This window comes from Hermetia illucens, chromosome 2 (genome assembly GCF_905115235.1).
Source record: "Hermetia illucens chromosome 2, iHerIll2.2.curated.20191125, whole genome shotgun sequence".
Lineage (NCBI taxonomy): Eukaryota > Metazoa > Arthropoda > Insecta > Diptera > Stratiomyidae > Hermetia > Hermetia illucens.
Genome location: NC_051850.1, coordinates 12717893 through 12737123, shown reverse-complemented (window position 1 = coordinate 12737123; position 19231 = coordinate 12717893). Strand labels below are relative to the sequence as shown.

The 19231-nt window shown below is 42.7% G+C and overlaps 1 protein-coding gene across 1 annotated transcript in view; it reads right to left on the bottom strand.

Moving 5' to 3' along the window:
• Nucleotides 1–19231, bottom strand: part of LOC119649386 (homeobox protein Nkx-6.2) — an 84596-nt gene that overhangs the window by 24125 nt on the left and 41240 nt on the right. Inside the window, exon 3 of the mRNA XM_038051506.1 lies at nucleotides 3259–3446. Coding sequence (XP_037907434.1) covers nucleotides 3259–3446 — 188 coding nt within the window. The remainder of the gene's footprint in view (nucleotides 1–3258; nucleotides 3447–19231) is intronic.

Sequence of the window (19231 nt, the reverse complement as noted above, 5' to 3'; positions counted from 1 at the left end):
GACGAATCTGGAAACCATATGATCGGTCGACATCAGGGCTACCGGATATTTTTCAAAGAATTTCCAGATAGACGCGTGACCGTTTGATTGGCCGTCTTTCCATGCCCCAATGGTATCGAGCCTATATGCGTCGTTGGCCGCTTTCCATTTCACCTCCAAGTGAATGGGGGGAAATTTAGGATAGCTTCAAGTGCCGCAGTGGGCGTAGTACTCATTGCTCCAGTAATACTTAGGCAACCAAGTCTCTGAAACTGCGTTAGCAGCTTCCTGCTGTTAGCAAAGTTCAGTTTTGGCCACCAGACGATGGAAGCATACATCAAAATGAGTTTTATTATGGATGTATACATCCAATATATCCGCTTAGGTGAAAGTCCCCAGGTCTTACCTATCGCATTCCTACAACACCAGAGCAATCTGCAGGATTTCTGATATTGTTTCTGGATATGATGCTTCCACGTTAACTTGGAGTCGAAATGTACTCCTAAGTAGTTGACTGTTTGTGCCAGCTGGATTTCCGCCCCTGCTAAGGTGGTTTTTTTCTCCTTTGTCAGCTACATGGTCTTATTTCAAACTGCTTTAAACCCCATTCTGAAGTTCTCCAATTTTAGGAGTTACTTTAATGTGTTTGCTAATGCCTGAGTATGGATTTCAGGGTAAATAGTTGGTTCAAAAACCAAATGCAGATGTGGCTAAAAACTCTTTCAAGGTCGATGTATATGTCTACGTATTATTCACCATTCAATAGATACCACCTTTCGCAAGGAAGTGTTCTACGCAGTTTACGACTTAACGCATCCAGGCATCAGGACAACAAATCGGCTAGTCACCGAGAAATACTTCTGGCCCTCCATGAACAAGGATGTCAATTCCTGGGCCAGAGAGTGCATCGCATGCCAGAAGTGTTAAGTCTCCAGGCATGTAAGGAAAGAAGTGGGCTCATTCCCCCGCACTACTAAGCGGTCATACACCTTACACCTCGACATCGTAGGCCCTTTGCAAGGCTCGCACGCTTTCAGGTATTGCTTCACAATCATCGACAGGTTTACGTGGTGGCCTGAGGCAATACCTCTGAAGGACATTACGCGCCATCTTGTGCCAAAGCCCTTTGTCGAGAAGGGATTTTTCGCTTTGGTGTCTCTGCAATGATCATTATTGACCAGGGAATGCAATTTGAGTCCACTCTTTTCTCGGAGTTAGGCAAACTCCTGGGATTCAAACGCCAGCGGACTACGGCATACCACCCGCAATCCAATGGGATGCTAAAGCGTTGGCACTGGACGTTGAAAGCCACCATTATGGCTCGCGATGATCCGTCGTGGACTCAGGTCTTGCCTCTCGTCCTACTCGGCTTATGAACAAAACGCCGAGAGGAATTTGCCGCCAGCCTCGCGGAACTGGTATACGGGGAGAATCCAAGGCTCCCAAGTGATCCAGTCTTGGACAAGAGATCGGTTCTCACAGATTCAAGATTGCTGTGCCTGCGGAAAGACAACTTTCATTGCATGAAAACCACACCTTCCACCCGACATACATCCGCACCTGCCTGCGCTTCCAAGCAGCTGGACACGTACACGCACGTCCTGGTTAGGACGGATGCTGTCCGAAATCCGCTTCAGCTTCCATATGAAGGCCCGTACCGTATTCTCGAGCGGGGAGAGCATTTCTTCCAGCTCGTGATCGCAGGACACAAAAAGGCTGTCTCCTTATCCAGGCGGAAGCCCGTGTGCGCTTCGCTTCGCAGAATAATGGCGAACGCAGTTGCGAGTTCAGTCGCTGAAACCCCTAGGTTTATCTCGAATGTTGTTAATTCGACTGACAGATCGGTGTTCTCCGTGGCGGAGTAGGCTTTGAAATAAAATGTGAAAAAATAATTATTTATAATTATGTTATATAGTCTATGCACTTCATCTAATCTATGAATCTTTACCTTTAGCTAAAAAAAATAAGAATGAACTTATTCTATTTTGTAACCCATCTAAGTACTGCACAATTGCACCAACGCTTAACTCTGGTGATTGGTCCTTTGTCTGCCTTGGTGGGTTACTACTACATGACCTATGCACCATTAGAATTGTCAACCTATCTTAATTTGCGAACTATCCACTGTGATTTGCTCCTCCTAACCAATATATTTACAACAACCTGATCCGTTTGGTGGCGAAGTTCTTCAATCGAGATTGTATCAGATCAGAATCTTCTGATGACACCCAAGAGGTTTGGAAATACTCTGAATGAAAAATTTGCTCTGAAACCTTAATTCGAACAAGCACCCTTTAAGCTCCTTAATCTCGTTGTCCACATAATATTTGATGCATACATTTCAGGATTAATTTCATTGTAATTGTAATAAGCAACCCTTTCTTCAGTCAAAAACCATTACTCCCTAATTAAATTCTTAATTTGCACGTAGCATCCACCAGAAGTTATCTTCAACATATGTACATACGATGGCGTTTGATATTTAAACATATTATTCCCAAAGATAACGCGAAAACACCACCATTGTACGCGACATTTACAAAAGGATAAAGCGGAATTGTGATACGAATTTCGTGGCATTTTAAATTCGCTAGACAAGGGAGATAACGCAAAAACGAGCGAGCACCAAATATACAGATTTTTCACTGGCTCTTGGCTGTTTTAAACGACGTGCCAGGAACTCAATTAAAATTAGGATTACGACTAATTTGAATTAAAATACAGCCACGTGTGGTTACAAATCCAATGACAAGGATAAAAAAGATTTGCACAGTTTAGCAGAGCCCTCCGTTCATAGTAACTAGAACGACGTCAACGTCGCCGTCGTCGTCGTCATCAAGGAAAAGTATCCGCCCTTTCCTTTTTGTACTATTACCTAACTCCCTGTTTTCACTGAATTCAACCCAAGGGAACAAGGGTGTTGCTGGCTTTACGGCAGCCAGCCTCCTTGCTAGCGTTTGATGATAGCACCGGAGAGGGTATCCAATCCCGGGCATAGGAATACAAATCAACCGCTGTCAGTGCCCACAAAAACCAGAGACTTTTAAATCCTCTTGGATTTGTTTCAATAAATATGCAAATATCGGCTGAATGAAGTAAGGAAATCGCCACCTCCGTCTCTGAGATGATATCTCCGCCGTCAGAGGAATAGAAACGCCATTAAAAACCATTTAATATGCCCATTAAGTCACACTTTGGATAGGCAACAACAAAGCCCTCTGGCAATATGTTTTATAAATAGGACACTGGAAGGATTTCTACGTACTACAGCCTAATTACCTTCACTTGTGACTCTGTCATTCCTAAGGCATATGCTAATTTGGCTCGTTCAGGACCGGCCAAGTATTTCGTTTGTTCGAATGTTTTTTCTAAAGCGAATATTTGTTGTCCACTAAATGTCGGTCGTGTGTGTTTCTTCTTCCCGTCCTTTTCCGCGTTGTGATGCGCTTGTGATAAGCTTGCTGACACTGAAATTAAAACAAAAACAAAAGTCAAAACATTTATTGGAACAAATATGAAGCACACTAAAAGCAATAACTTCAATTTATTTATTATTTATCATTTCCATTGTGCAACCCACCCCCACCCTCTCACCAGACATTATTCTCTCTTTATTGTTATCTGTTATCTATTTGTAGTATTACGGTATTAGGAGGATTCAATAGCACCACGGATACCATAGATATTTATTTATTCCCTTATCCTTGATGATAAAAACAAGGGCATCATTCATTTTTATGGAGAACATCCCCCTCAGGCAGAGACAAACATTGGATAGGAAATGTACAAAACTCCCTAATCGTCTCCAGTTGAGGATGGAATTTTTTTTTTGTATTTATTATGCGATGACTGCGTATGGGGATTACAAAATCAACAGCGGCAGGAGTATCAAAGATAGCAGAAATGTTGTCGATCATTTAAAGTGTTTCAACACTTTCAAGTGAGAGGAGGGGATTACAGTTGTTTTCATATTTTTTCCAATGTCAGATAAAAATTCTGGGGGGTGAATTGAACCTAGGTGGTAAGTTGAAAAGCGCTAAGACGGTAATGGTAATAGAATTAGAAAGGGAAATGTCCTTGATTCCTACCCTCAATTTCCTTATGATGTCACCAATCCTAGATGAATTTTGGCCCGCCCATTATAGTTCCCCCAACCGTTCCTCTTCAATTCTTAGAGTCATAACCATGAAACCGTTTCCAATTCCAGAGAAGGGTTCTGGCCCGTGTAAAGGCGTCCCCGCTCTCTTCTTAGCTAGTTCGTCCGCTGCCTCGTTGCCTTCCAACTCAGCGAAGGAACCCAAAGTATCCAGACCTTGTTGGACGAGCCGAGTGTATTCAGAGTTCACCTGGTTGGACCTAAGTGCCTTGATTGCTGCTTGGCTATCGGGGAGAATAGCTATGTTCTGCCCCCTATAGTTCCTTTGAAGATTAAAGGAGGCACATTTGTCTATGGCGTATATTTCCGCCTGGAATATGCCAGTGTACCTGCCCATTGGTTCAAAGTATATTTTCCTTGGATCAATGGTCAGTGTACCAAGTAATCAGTTGCTGCTTTAAGCTATATGTCGCAGCCACGCTCTCCCAGTTTGCCTTGTTATTCCAACGTGTATCAAACTTCTTATCGAAGTGAAACCTCGTTGTCATGTTATCCTTTGGTATCAGTAATTCGGGATACCGCCTAGAAAGAACATCAACCTTCCTTCGATTTAGGCAGCTCCCCGCCTCACTCATACTGCCGGCCATCCTGAATATTGCCCTCCTTGCCTGCATCTATATGTGCAGATGGAGAGGGGTTAATCCCAGAAGGACCTCCAGGGATGCCGTTGGGCATGCCCTCATTGTCTCACTGATACACACGCAAGCCAGCCTTTGGAGCTTATGTAATTCCCTGCCTTGTGTGCTGAGTTGGGTTCTTTCTGCCCAGATTACCGCTCCATAGGTAATCATTGGCCTTACTATTGCAGTATCTTTGGGATGCAACCCCATTTTTTTCCTGCTATGGATCTGCAAGTCATCAGAGCCCTCGTGGATTTCCGACAAGTGTTTCCGACATGTGTCTTCCAGAGTAATTTTTGGTCTAGCGTAATTCCCTGTGTCCTATGCTCTACAAAGAAGTAGAAATGTCGAAAACCTACGAAGTTTAGCTGAAGTATACCTCGTTTGAGGGTTCATTTTTTTGAAGGTATTCTAACAAGGACCGTTACATCTGTACTTTAAATTTCCTCTTCGAGAGCGCAAAGCCTACCGCTGAAAGCAGATTAAGCTATTCTGTTAAGCACTTGTGTGCTCTGGATGTGATCAGAGAGAGAAAATCCGGAACCTTGGTGAAAATTATGAGCCATACCTTGAAATTCAAGAATCTAATTTTGTTAGACTCGGTCTTCCAGTGTCGCGACAAAAATATACGCCCTCCTCTTGAGCTGCTTCCAAACATCTTTTTGATTTTTAGTTCTTGTTTCTCGAGAAGTTTCCCAATTTACTTCCCGAAGACGCGAAAGACCGCTTATTTATGTTTTCTGAAGTTAACAAATGTGTGACACTTATCTCAACGCCAACCGCATCTAGATAGTCTTGTTTTATTGCATGTTACATACTTCTTCGCCAAAGTGGACTAGAGTCTTAACATCACATTTTCGAGTACAGGAGTAAACCTGATGAGAGAGGAAGGGAAAGAGGTGATTCCCTCCCTCGTGGAGCCAGAAAGCACGCGACGGAGGAGGAGAAATCCACGACAGGTCACATTTTCATATGGTGACCTTTCCGCCCCAAGTGTCAATCAAGTGCGGTCTATGGGTTCCCCTCGCTGACAACAGGGGCCGAGTCTATTAAATAAGGAGATATCCCTACTAAAGTCGGCCCTTTGGGAAGCTAGGAGGAAGGGCCCCAAATCTCAGGTTGAGTGCACTTTATAATCGATTTTGAAAAAAGGAAAATTAAGACAAGTCCGGAAACCGGAAACTTGACGCTTCAAGTATAAAAGGTGTTGTGTTTCCCTTTGTGAGGAGCATACCGCAGTTCTCCATTGGCTAATAGCATTGACTCGAGGTAATTAAATTGTTCAGTGCTATCAGCTTCAGTAACCTGCCCAGAAGTAAGCGAATTAAATATTTCGGATCAATGCTATCAGCCAATGGAGAACTGCGTAATGAAATTGCTTCACGCATTAATGCGACCTGGATGAAGTGGCATTCCACAACTGGTGTTCTTTGTGATCGACGTATCAGCGAACGTCTCAAATCTAAAATTTACCGCAATGTCGTCCATCTGTCGCTCTCTATAGTCCTGAGTGTTGACCAACTTTAAAAGACAATGAATGGCGTCTTGCGGTAACGGAGACGATGTTGTGTTGAACTGGTGGCGTGACACGTTTTGATCACATCCGAAATGAGGATATCCGCGATCGATATGGGGTTACACCGATCGTGGAGAAATTCCAAGCAAGGTTTCTTCGATGATATGGTTACGTACTTCGCGTTCACGAGAATTCACTTACCAAGACTGGTCTGAACATCGAAGTCAATGGTAAGCGACCAAAAGGCCGGCCGAAACAAAGGTGGCTTTGATACGCTGGATGGGCATTTAGAAACCTCGAGATTGCATCCAGATCAGGCTTTTGATAAAATAAAATGGCGAAATCGCTCACGATGAACCGACCCCGCAGGAGTGACGAGTGCATGAGAGCTCCGTGTCACATAGTTAAAAATTCACTTTTGGGTGATATTGACATTCAAAATCTCAAATTTTCAAAGAAGTGACAACTTTGACTTATTATAACTTTGTCAGTAATAGTGTGATTTCCACCAAACTTGACAGGATCAGGCTCCATATTATAGCCTACATCGCTATGCGGCCAATTATGGAAAATTATAGTAATATACTATTATTAACTTTATTTGAATGGATATCGACATGAAAAGTACTTCGGAGTCTAGCCACCATATAGTGGCAGCTTCTTGATTTTTCAAATTTTTCGTTGGGCAGTTTCTGAGAATGGGTCCGTTAAATAAATGATCACTTTCGACCCCGCGAACTCCCCGCCTTTCCAACAAATGTCAAAACTAAGACCAGCATCTGAAAATACTAACCGAGACCTTTCATTTGATACCCCATATGACTACCTTTGGTGAAAACAAAATTTACACACCCCTTTTGCATGTATGGGACCCTCTTCTTAAATCCGACATAAAAGGAAGTAACTCAGTGTATGCGTGAGCGTTCACAGTTCCCACCTTTTCACCAAATTTGGTGTCAATCGCTGCTACAGTCTCCAAAAATAAATCTCCAAAAAAATACAAATACAAAAACAAACAGACAGAATCATTGCAGGGTCGCTCAGGATTTACTTGAGCAGTCCACGTTCGTATCTGAGATGGAAATTACCACGATAAGTGATAGAAACCGTCATGGTGGCATATGGGTCACAGATTCTACTCATGGAGCTGCGATGTGGGCTTGCGGTCTACAGGCCATACAATCCACTGCAAGTCAGGCAGCCAGTGGCTTTATGTAGGCGAAAATAAGTGGTGTACATGTATCCAGCTGCTACGCACCAACAAGTTTGACACTGTCTGAATTCGAAGAAATCCTTGATAATCTTGTTCTCGACGCAAGGGGACGAAGTCCAAAGGTGAGTGCTGGTGATTTCAATGCTTGGGCCCTAGAGTGGGCTAGCAAAGTATCAAATGCTAGGGGGCGTAGTTTATTAGAAGCTTTTGCGCAGATGGACATAGTTTTGGTTAACGAAGGTGCTGTAAACACATTTCAGAAAGGGGGGGGAGGGGGTTCAGACCTGACCTTTGTCAGCCCTTCGCTGGCGCGTGGTATGTCCTGGTGCGTCAGCAAACGCTACACCCACAGCGATCACCAGGCAATCTTCTTCGAGACATGTGTCGAGCCACAGGACAAAGAGCTATCATGCGCGAAATCGAAAAAGACTTCAGGTTGGTCTGCATAATCTTTGGATGAGCAGACCTTCATAGAGGCGTAGCTAGATCAACCTGATAAAACAAGTGCCTCTACGGAAAGAGCCGTACATGTGGCCCAATGTATCGCCAAACGGTGTGACAAGTCCATGCCTAGGGGGTGCTCATTCCCCAGTAGAAGGCCAAACTACTGGTGGAATGATGAACTTACCGGCCTTCCATCAGCCTGCCACCGAGTCAGGACAGCGGCTCATAGGGCGGTAGGTAGAGTCGATCAGGGGCAGAAAGAATGCACCTATAAGGAAGCCCGCAAACCCCTGAAGCTCGCCATCCAGTGAAGCAAGAGGAAATGCTTTAAGGAGCTCCGCTCAGAAGCGGACGTAAACCCGTGGGGGAGTACTTAAAGAACCGTGATGGGACACCCACTTGCTGAAAATCATCCACGGGTTATTCCCCGAACAAGAGGAGGATACCGACACATTCCAACCACCTCTGATTGTGATGGCAATTCCGCCAGTCACCAGAGACAAGCTGATGGAGATCTGCGGTAGAATAGGAGACAATAAAGCGCTGGGCCTGGACAACATGTCCGAGGGAAAATTTCCAGTGGCATGGAAGCGTCAGAAGTTTGTACTTCTGCGTAAGCCTGGTAAACCTCCCGGTGAACCATCCTCATATCGACCCATATGTCTTTTGGACACTGTGGAGAAAATATTAGAGCAGGTAATCTATAATAGATTACTCCCGGTTGTTGAGAGTCAAGGCTGGCTTTCAGATCGGTAGTATCGGTTCCGTAAAGCCAGATAAACCATTGATGCCATCAGATTGGTTACTGACTTGGCCGAAGATGCAATTTATGAAAAGAGTAGTACCCTGGATATGAAAAATGCATTCAATTCGGCCAATTGGAATCTAATACGCAAATCCCTAGCGAAGGTTGGTATTCCCGGCTATTTCACTGCTATCGTCGATAGTTATTTAACTGAAAGGAGGCTCTGGTATGACACCGATGATGGACCCCAGGAGTACGTTGTTTCCGCGGGTGTCCCGCAGGGCTCCGTATTGGGCCCATTACTGTGAAACATTATGTACGCTGACGACATAGCGCTGGTTGTTGTCGCAAAGCATCTCGAAGTTGTTGAGTTATTCTCAAGCTTGGCAATCGGTGCTGTTAAAAGTTGGCTAGAGAGCTCTGGTGTGACACTTGCGGAGGAAATAACAGAAGCGGTCCTCATCACTAAGCGCCGGAAAAGAAATTACGCCTGTATTAGAATCGGGAATCATATCGTCACTTTCAAGCCGACCATCAAATACTTGGGGGTGGTGATAGACAGGAAGCTCAGTTATAAGTAACACGTACAGTATGTTTGCAATAAATCATCCACTGCTAGTATGGCCCTGGCGAGGATGATGTCGAACGTGGGAGGACCACGGCATACTTCTAGGTTGCTAATGCCAGGGTGCTGGCCTCAATCATGCTCTATGTGATCCCTGTTGCGGATGTCAGTTAACACTAACAAACTGAGTGCAGTCTACAGGAGGACAGCCTTGACGGTATGCTCTGCCTTCAGGACTGTCTCAGATGATGTAGCATTCGTCATCTCTGGAATGATGTCAATTGACACATTGGCAGATGAGATGGCGAATAGTTACAATGCGAAGCCAATCTCTCCCTTATCGCAGACGAAGAACGCTTAGAGGGAGAAATCCATAAATAGTTGGCAAGAGCGGTGGGAACGCTCGGGAAAGGGTCGGCGGACTCACAGGCTCATTCCTGCTATTAAGGAGTGGTTGGAGAGACGACACGGTAAAATTAATTATAATCTCACCCAGTTTCTCACGGGACGTGGAGGATATCGTCAATATACCTGCACAGGTCCAAATTGTGATGGAGTCCCAGAGGACCCAGAACATGTGTTCTTCCACTGTCCGAGATTTGTGGAAGAAAGGAGGAATTTAGAGGACACTCTAGGAGGGGTGCTGGTACCAGAAAATCTGGTGGCGAAAATGGTAGCTCATCAAGAAAATTGGGATGCGGTCAACTCCATGATCGCATTTATCCAAAGCAAACTACAAAAGGGAGAGGAGAGGAGAAAAGCGCGGTCACGTGCGCCGCGTATACAAGAAAGACGACTAAGGTAGAATGAGCTGACTCCACCCCGTGATGTAATACCTTATGGAGGTTCCGCGGGACTTGGGGGACGACGGAGGTGGTTTTAGTGGGTAAAAATCTCACACGCTGGTGAGTCCAGACCAGTATCTTTTGAAGATTCCCACCTCCTGAAAAAAGAAAATACAGGCAGTAAACCGATTTTAATAAGATTTTGTTTTACACGGGATGACCCCTTAGGTTCATCAATTAGCAAATACTGGCCAGTACAACGCAGAATTTTCGAACGTTAGATTTTCTGATTGCCGTTAATTAAATTAGGCTGGGTGAATTGAAGGATAACTGGTTCGAAAATATCTAAGAAGGTATTAAAGCCGAGTCCGGTATACGTCGTACCAAGGAACCATAAACGCGATAGACACGATTTATTAATAAAGAGAGTGGTGAATGCGGTCGAAGGAAAGTATATTGGAAGCGACGGCGAACAATATGTTAGAAGCCAAAGAATTGACATAGGCTGTGGGAAAAAAATATTATTTAGTGGTCCTTTTGGAAGCGGCACAAGTCGTGACAATGTATAGCATGAACGTCTGATTATCAACATTAAGAAACTACTTTTAATCGAGAAACATTATGTTTTCTTTTTGTTGAGCGCAAATTCAGGATAAAATACATAAGTAAAGCTTCTCACTACGTGACTGTAGCATTCAGATATAAGTTCTCTAGCGCCATAGGATGGACACTACCTTATCAACACTTCGGATCTATGTATCACTCACCCTAATTTAACAACCTTAATGTTTTGATATTACTTTCATCCTGATGGGGCAAAACTGCACTAAGATCTCAGCCAATGAAATCACCATCCCTTAACAGAATAAGGTAGTTTCTTGATATGTACCTGGACAGACAAGCTAGTAAGCTAGAAACGAAAACAATCAAATTCTACAGAGTAGAAAGGATATCTCAAGTCAAATAGCAAATTACAAAGAAGAGCTATCTATTTTTTGAATTCGAGTAAGTAGTTGCTTCTTTGAGCCAAAATTCAATTTAAAATCAGACAGATAGTAACGGTGGCGACAAAGGAGTGAACAGGAGCCATATTTATATGCATATAAATAATTAATTGATTAGATGTAGGGTAGGTATCAGTGGTTGTTCTGAGGAGCCCAATTAACGCTTTGGTGCACTGTTTTGATGCCACAAATTCCTAAGACCGTGACTGTTGTTATGGTAGCAAGGAGGCCAGCCGGCTCGGATCTTCAGAGCCAGCCCGTAGCATTCACGAAAGAAAACAGCTCTCCCACCCTACAGCTAGAAATCTCTCTGAGGTCCCCAAAGAATGGTTTACCTAGTGCCCATAGCCTGACTCTAGCCAGATCTGGGCAATCGCAGAGAGAGTGCATGAGGGTTTCCCTGCCTTCTCCTCAGCTTCAGTAATGGGAATTGTAGGGTATGCCGAGCCTAGCGGCATGGTCCCCTATGGGCCAGTGCCCCGTGTAGACCTTCGTAATCTCGAATGCATTTACACGCGTCTGGCACAAGAGCTCCCATGATCGGGCTATGTTATAAGCGGTTCAAATTCCCCTTGACCTGGCACAGCTCGTAGGCCTTCGCCATCTTAGGCCCGCAGGTGCTAGGTAGTGCGAGTAGACTCGGCCCCCGACAGTCGACAGTGGAATACAGACTGTATTCACCAAAGGACTGGCAAGAGCAGAGCCTTGCCTGACCAATCCGTCAGCCCGCTTATTCCCCTCTATGTTCCCGGGAACCCAGAGGAGAATGACCTTGAGCGTGCCGCCCATACGGTTCAGCGCGTCTCTGCACTGCCCCACCAGCCTGGAAGATGTCATCGTCGAGCACAAGGCGTTGATGGCCGCTTGGCTGTTGGTCAGAATGGCTATGTTATGTTTAGATGTAGACTTCACATAGTTGAACTGAATTAACTTATCTTGAATTCTTTGTTTGTACATTTTGAAACAATCAGCCTGTTCGCAGAGCTCAAGCTGTTCCAAGCATTCAGTCGTTTTGGGTAGTTTTTTTTGCACATCCCACTCTTATTAACAATAGTTTTTCTCTGTACAACACCTGTAAACCGGTAGTAAGTTTTTCAAGACCATTCTAAATGCCGAGTACATCAAATTCAATAAATCTTGATCTTTACAAGTCTGTAAATTCCGGCATTTTCCCATAAACCTTTGATTTAAATTGCCTCATTTTAATTCACGTATACACATGCCGCATACCACACATTCACATAATTAAAAAGCCAATCAGCAATCGTTCACTGCTGCTGTTCCTTACTAAACGATCAATCAAATCTTGACTATATACACATGAAAACTCGTAAAATATTGAAGAAAAATCATAAAATGACCATTAACTTCCCACTCAAAGTTGCCGTTGATGGCGAGCCATTGGGATGGAAAGCCACCAGGAGGCCAGAGCGAACCGGCGAATCGGATGGGCTAGTGGACGAAACCTCTAAACAACACATCGTTAAAGCTAAAGAGCGTACTAATTAAGGAATCGGTGATGCGATAGCACCATAAAATGGTCGTCCAAATGGCGAGCGTCGTTAAATGCTGGCCTTCTGATGGCTGCAGGCCGTATGTCTCGATGTTCCCGAATCGCCTACAAAGTGAACACATTGTTCAATATTATTAAATAAAATAAATTTTCAAGTGGCTCCGGCTGCGGACTGACGGACCCACAAAACTACCCGGAAGAGAACGACTCGAGTACATATCAATTTGCGCAAAAAGTAGGCAACAATAGAGCTGTCAGCCCCCCCGACCAGTTCCAATCAAATAGCCGCCTCCCAGTCAAAATGTTGAAGCAATTTGCTACGTTTCCTCCAGTGTTAAGGTACTCCCTAAGGCAATTAATGTCACCCCATTATTAAACGATCCCTAATTATGTGAAATGATTTAAACGAGTAACGGCAAGCAAGGGACGTAAGATAAAATACTTATTGAGGGTAGGAATGGTACGCTCAAGGTTTTACACCACCCGTCCTGGTTCGACGGCTCGTACCCCTGCTGCCGTTCCTGCTTCCACGTTGCTTATGATCCCAAAAATTAAATAAAATAACTGTATCCCTTTTGTACCCTAATTTGCCATTCCATTAGTTACTCGTATGTTACACGTACACATCCCGTTCCGTTCGTCCCGTACCATTATCATCATCATGTGAATGTAATTGTGGGTCGGCCATAAGGACATTATCCTTAATTTAACAATTAGTCTAATGTTTATGGCAATATTGTCCTTAAAGGAGTTGATGGAATGCGTTTATTTGGATGTAGGTAGGACATTATAAGGAACCAGTTGTGTCCCAGTCCCAGTCCCCATATCCAAATGAGTTTTGAGAGTTGGTGGATGGCAATTTCTTCATTTTTTCGCTTCATTTATAATAATTAAAGGACGAACGTGCTGAGATGGGCTTTCTCATCAAAAGTGCGATTCGTTAATTGAGTTTGTGTAAATATGATTCAGGATTGCTCATATCATTCCAGGAACAAAAGTGACTCTTATGAATTAAGTAGTTTTTCCATGTAAATTTGTATCTTTATATTCAGATACGCACAAGGGAAGTGGGTTCAAGTTCCATTAAGGACCGAAAATATGTCGCATTCCCATCTCCCAATTAAATATGCAAATGTATGCGTGCTTCAAAATTGACTAAACAATCTTTTGTAGCAGATTCAGATGTTCACGTACTCCTATGCAAAGACGATCTGTGATGATGAATTTTACGAGCTGTATCGCGAAGGGTCTGAAGGGCTGCCTTGCGTAGGTTATTCAAGTTAATTTGACTCATATGAAGAAGATAGCCACGCCTGAAAAGTATATTATTCATGGGAAAATGAGAGAAACATCTCCAGGGTCTTTGAATTCTGTTTGGTAGGGCGCCGAAGGAATGGAGGTAGTCGTGGCCAATTGGGTGAACCTGGCTATAAACCGGTATAGGTATCTTGAAATGTTTTCTGATCTTTAAGTTGCTTCAGTCATAGCGCCATCGACATTTATTGCGACTTTAATGGGTTGGGAAGGTAAACATTTAATGCACCATTTGGAAGTTGTTATGCTCGTCCTGGCGCATCAAATAGCTAAAATGGAGTTGTAAATACCAAATATGCCTTATAAATGTTAGAAATTGATGTGGTTTTTTTTTCTGGATAGCTGCATACAACGATTAAAATTTGAATCTTAAGGAAATTGTTAGATGCTACACCGAGTTCTCTAATAGTTTATCATACACAGACTTTTCAGTAGTCTGTTGCACACTGACTTGAATATTAGGCGAAGCCAGAAATCAATCCTAAAGGGAACAATCCCATTCCTGCCTATAAATCAAATAATGGGAATAATTGGATATTTCTTCTGAAATTTTATCTATTTTTTTGTCACGCTTGGTTTTTGCAGAGGAAGGCCAAACCTGTAATAGTTTGAATCTTTTCAGCCATTACTTATGCAATACAATCAACGCTCTTCCGCTTGGCAAGAATTCTGTTATATTTTTGATTCATTGACATTGATGTCGAGCTATTGTTGCCCTGAAAAATAACTAGATGGACAGTTTGTAGTATTCGGTGGTTTCACAACATACGAATCATTTTTCTACTCCATATTATTTTTACCATGTTCATTATCCTTTTTACAGTTTGCAAAACTTCATAATTCATATTTATTTGAAATGATCATTTGAACTTAAGTAAAGTTAAGATGTTACTCCCAAATTTTTACCCAAACCCCAAAGTTGTTACTTTAAAATCTACCACAATCCTAACCATTAACTTTTTTCGTTTTTTCACCATTATTATGCTTTGTATATTTCCATGCTAGCGGACAATCAAATGCATTTTTTTCATTAAAGATTTGGCTTAGGCATTACAGAAATATTTATGTACGTAATGTTGTAAAATTTTCAGATATCCATTGTACTATTGAATACCAGAAAATGTAATCAGACTGATTTGTTTTTACGTGCGGGATCCGAGAGTATCGATCGATTGTTGGAAGAAGGAAGGAAGGTGTTTTTCTTTGTCTCAAGCGACGCGGCGATCGAGAGAGACAATTTTTGATCAAGAAAATTTACAACATATCGGGCGCTTAAAGATTCTGTCAAATATCGAATTTTTCTTGTAATTATTTGCTACCTCGGCTGATTTGACTAACCTTGATGTCAACTCCATTATCTATAAGAGGATAGAAGTGGATGGATTCGCGACTGTAAAAATTGGTGCAAAATATAGAGGGATTTTATAGAAGATGCTGTCGCTGAAGATATTCATTTTTTAATTACGGACCTAATTTTTCCAATTAGAAAAGAATAACTGTGTTGTTTCCGAAATTTTGAGGAATTATTGAACATTAGTGAAAGTGTTATTTCTGAATAAAGTAGCTGATGATATAAAGTCCTGTCGGTTAATAAGGTTTAAGCCACAAAAATCCGATTTAAAATGTCGACAGTCGTTTATGGTCGTAAGTAACTAACATTCATAGATAACGCTTCAAACTTATCACGATGCGTTTGTTATGAGAAGCGGTTGTGCGGCTCCAATAATAATGTTTCGACGTAATCCACAGTCCGTGCAATTCATCGGCTAAAAAATCATAAGTCGCCAGGAGCCGATGGAATTACAGCCGAATTGGTTAAATATGGAGGCGACCAGTTACACCAAGTGGTTCATCAACTTGTGCTCAAGGTATGAGACAGCGAATCAATGCCTGACGATTGGCAACGAGGCATTATCTGTCTCATACATAAGAAGGGAGATATCACACAGTGCATTAATTATAGAGGTATCACGTTGCTGAGTACCATCTATAAGATATTCTCCACTATCTTGCTAGGCCGGATAGCCCCATACGCCCAGAACATCATTGGCCCATACCAAAGAGGCTTCACTCCAGGCAAATCAGCAACAGATCAGATTTTCTTTCTACGGCAAGCGATGGAAAAGCTGTTGGAATATGGACAACAGTTGCACCATCTGTTCATCGACTTTAAAGCCGCCTATGATAGCATAGCCAGGGTAAAACTGTACACGACCATGAGAGAATTCGGTATCCCAACGAAATTAATAAGACTGACTAGGCTGACCCTGACCAATGTGCGAGGCCAGATAAAAGCAGCAGGATCACTCTCAAGACCATCCGACATCAACAACGGTCTACGACAAGGGGATGCCCTGCGTCCTCTTTAACCTGGCCCTCGAGAAAGTGATCCGTGATACTGAGGTAAATGCAAGAGGTACGATTCTCTTCAAGTCCACCCAACTACTGGCCTATGCTGACGATATCGACATCATGGGAAGAACCACCCGAGACGTACAAACTGCCTTCATCCAGATCGAGCAGGCTGCGATTGGCGCGAGTCACGCACTGGTCAAACACAAATACGAAGAAGAATAAGGATAGGAGAATACAACTTTGAGACCGTTGACAATTTCTCCTATCTAGGGTCGAAAATTACAACCGATAACAGCTACGATGATGAAATGCGCGCACGGTTGTTGTCAGCCAACAGAGCCTATTTCAGCTTACAAAGACTGTTCCGTTCGAAACGTCTCACCATAGGGTCAAAGCTCTTACTGTACAAGACTATGATCTTGCCAGTCCTCATGTATTCATCGGAAACTTGGGTTCTTAGCAAGAAGCATTGCGAACTCTTCGGCGCGTTCGAGTGAAGAATCCTCCGAAGAATTTTTGGCCCCCTACATGAACATGGACGATTCCGTAGCCTACATAACAACGAAATCTATGAGCGATACCATGACCATCAGGTTGTGGATAAAATCCGGCTCAATAGGTTACAATGGGCGGGTCACTTAATCCGTATGGATGAGGATGATTCCACCCGGAAAGTCTATAAGGGCAATATCTATGGTAGAAAAAGAAGACGAGGCAGACCCTGCCTAAGATGGAGCGATGGTGTAGGTCAGGACGCCAGGCAGCTTTTAGGGATATCGAATTGGTGGACCTCGGCGCAAAACCGGGATGTCTGGAGTTCCTTATTAAGGCAGGCCTAAACCGGATACCGGTTGTTGCGCCGTTGATGATGATGATGACGTAATCCATTGTAAGTACTTTTTGGTATAGGGGTAGCAAGTGCGACACGAAAGTAAATTTATATAGAAAATTTTAATACACAAAAAAAAAGTCCAAAAACTTTTACCACCTTTCAATAGGGACCGCCTTCCAGAGACGCTATACTACAGTGCAAAGCTTTATTGGTTTGAGGACGGTTCAACAAGCGCAATTTTATTATCCAAAAACAATTCTTCACAATTTCAGCCCGTATGTTTTGGGTCATTTAAGAGGCATTTCGTACATAATGGAGGATAAATTCCTGAAAAATATCTGCGTGGACATTTTGATCCGCGATGTTCTTGATACTGTATATTGGACCAACAACATGATAGCCTCCTCCACCGTGCTTAATCGTTTTCATTGTCAAGCGAGAATCGTATTCACAACTCGGCGAACCTCGAGCATCCTTTCTTGCTCCTTTGAGACCAAAAAAGATTGATTTTACTTTCTACCATCGATAAAATATTTACTCGTTATTAGATCATGTTATTTTGCATGTCGAATGTAATTTGTGTTGCTTTTAAAAGTAGCTCATTTCTAGGCTCCGGGCAGTGATGGCTTTTTGATACCACAAGCACTAAATTTAGTACCTTTTGAAGTTCATTAGTACCTCAGAACTCTATCTAATTTTCCAGTATTTTTTAAGTTAAATAGGTAATAGGTAGATAAATAGGGTAATAGGTAAACAACAAACCGTCAGGAAGTGAATATTTGGCAATCCTACGTTTCCCTGAATGATAAAATGACCGAAAAGTTGAACTGCTAACGTTACGCTGCTTGTTGTCATTTTACGAAATAGGTCAAAATTCCCGTAAAATCGGAAAGGCTGTTTCAGTGAATTCAGCCCACTATATCATGAAAAATACAAAATAGCACATTAAGTTGGACATAAAGCTGGTCGGAAGCTGGCAGTTCGAAAGCAACGCAACGTCATTCACAGTCCGCATAAAACTCTGCGACGTGCACGCGTGACTAAGATCACTTTTAGAGCATACACAGAATTTCTTTGGGTAGCGAAGCTTCATAACCGCCACCTGGGAGGAAAAATCGTTCGTCCCCGAAAATAGCCGAGAAGACAGCATGCTATAAAAGTCCTAGCCTTTTGGTATTCAGTGTGTTCTGGTAAAAGTAGATAAAAGCAGATATGTGTGGGTTTTGTCGATGAACATCTTTTGTTGAGGATGCTGGGAGTCCTGAGTCTGCATCCAATTGATGACGGATCGGACCACTTGGGAAGCAACTTTCTCCCTCCCTTGTAGTCCACGGATTCCTTTTTTTTGGGTTAAACACCCAAGTTTATCAAAAAAAAAAGTTGACTGACGGTTTCGTTCAGGGTAGAGGCAACTCATCAGACGCTGCAAGATTCAGGGCAGAGGTGAGGCAGCGTCTGATGAGTTGCCTTAGACCTGGACGATACTGTCAGTCAACTCCATTACATCTCCTCAAAAATGATTTCCGGAAGGCATTGTAGGATGCAAGGAACAAAGTTTCGCACTGATTCACCCAATGCATTGTTGTTTTTTATTAAAACTAAGGTTCAGATTGGTTGGTTTTCATTATTCATGTTCGAAACGACCGCGCCTATGACCGGGATAAAGGCTAAGTGCGCTCAAAAAAAAAAGTTCTATTTAGTATCTTTTTGTTCCGCTTCCGACAATACTGGTGCTTCGGTCGTACATAGCTCGTAGAAGGTACCCAATATCCAATTCGATGTGGTACTAACATTTTATCTCTTAGGAAGTATCAATTTGATGCAAAAGAAGCAGCTTTAACCGAATGTAACTTTGTTAATAAAGGTAGGATTTCCACTAAACTTTCCAGTACCACGCTCCATATGTAAATCTAGATTAATGAATTGCAAGTCTAGTATCAAGTTAAGAGGGTCTGCAGTAAATTTTAAAAATATATTAATATACAATGATTAGCTTTATTTTAGCAGTTATCGGTATCTTAGCTTATATGTCATATAGAGGCATCATCATGATTTATTCAGATTTTTCTGGTGGATAGAGGCTGGCCCTTAATTCAAGTGACCCCTTTAAGACCCGCTAATCCCCCGTTTCACAAACGGCTTCAACACTAATACCTGACTTGGAAAGTACTAATATCAAATGAATCTCAC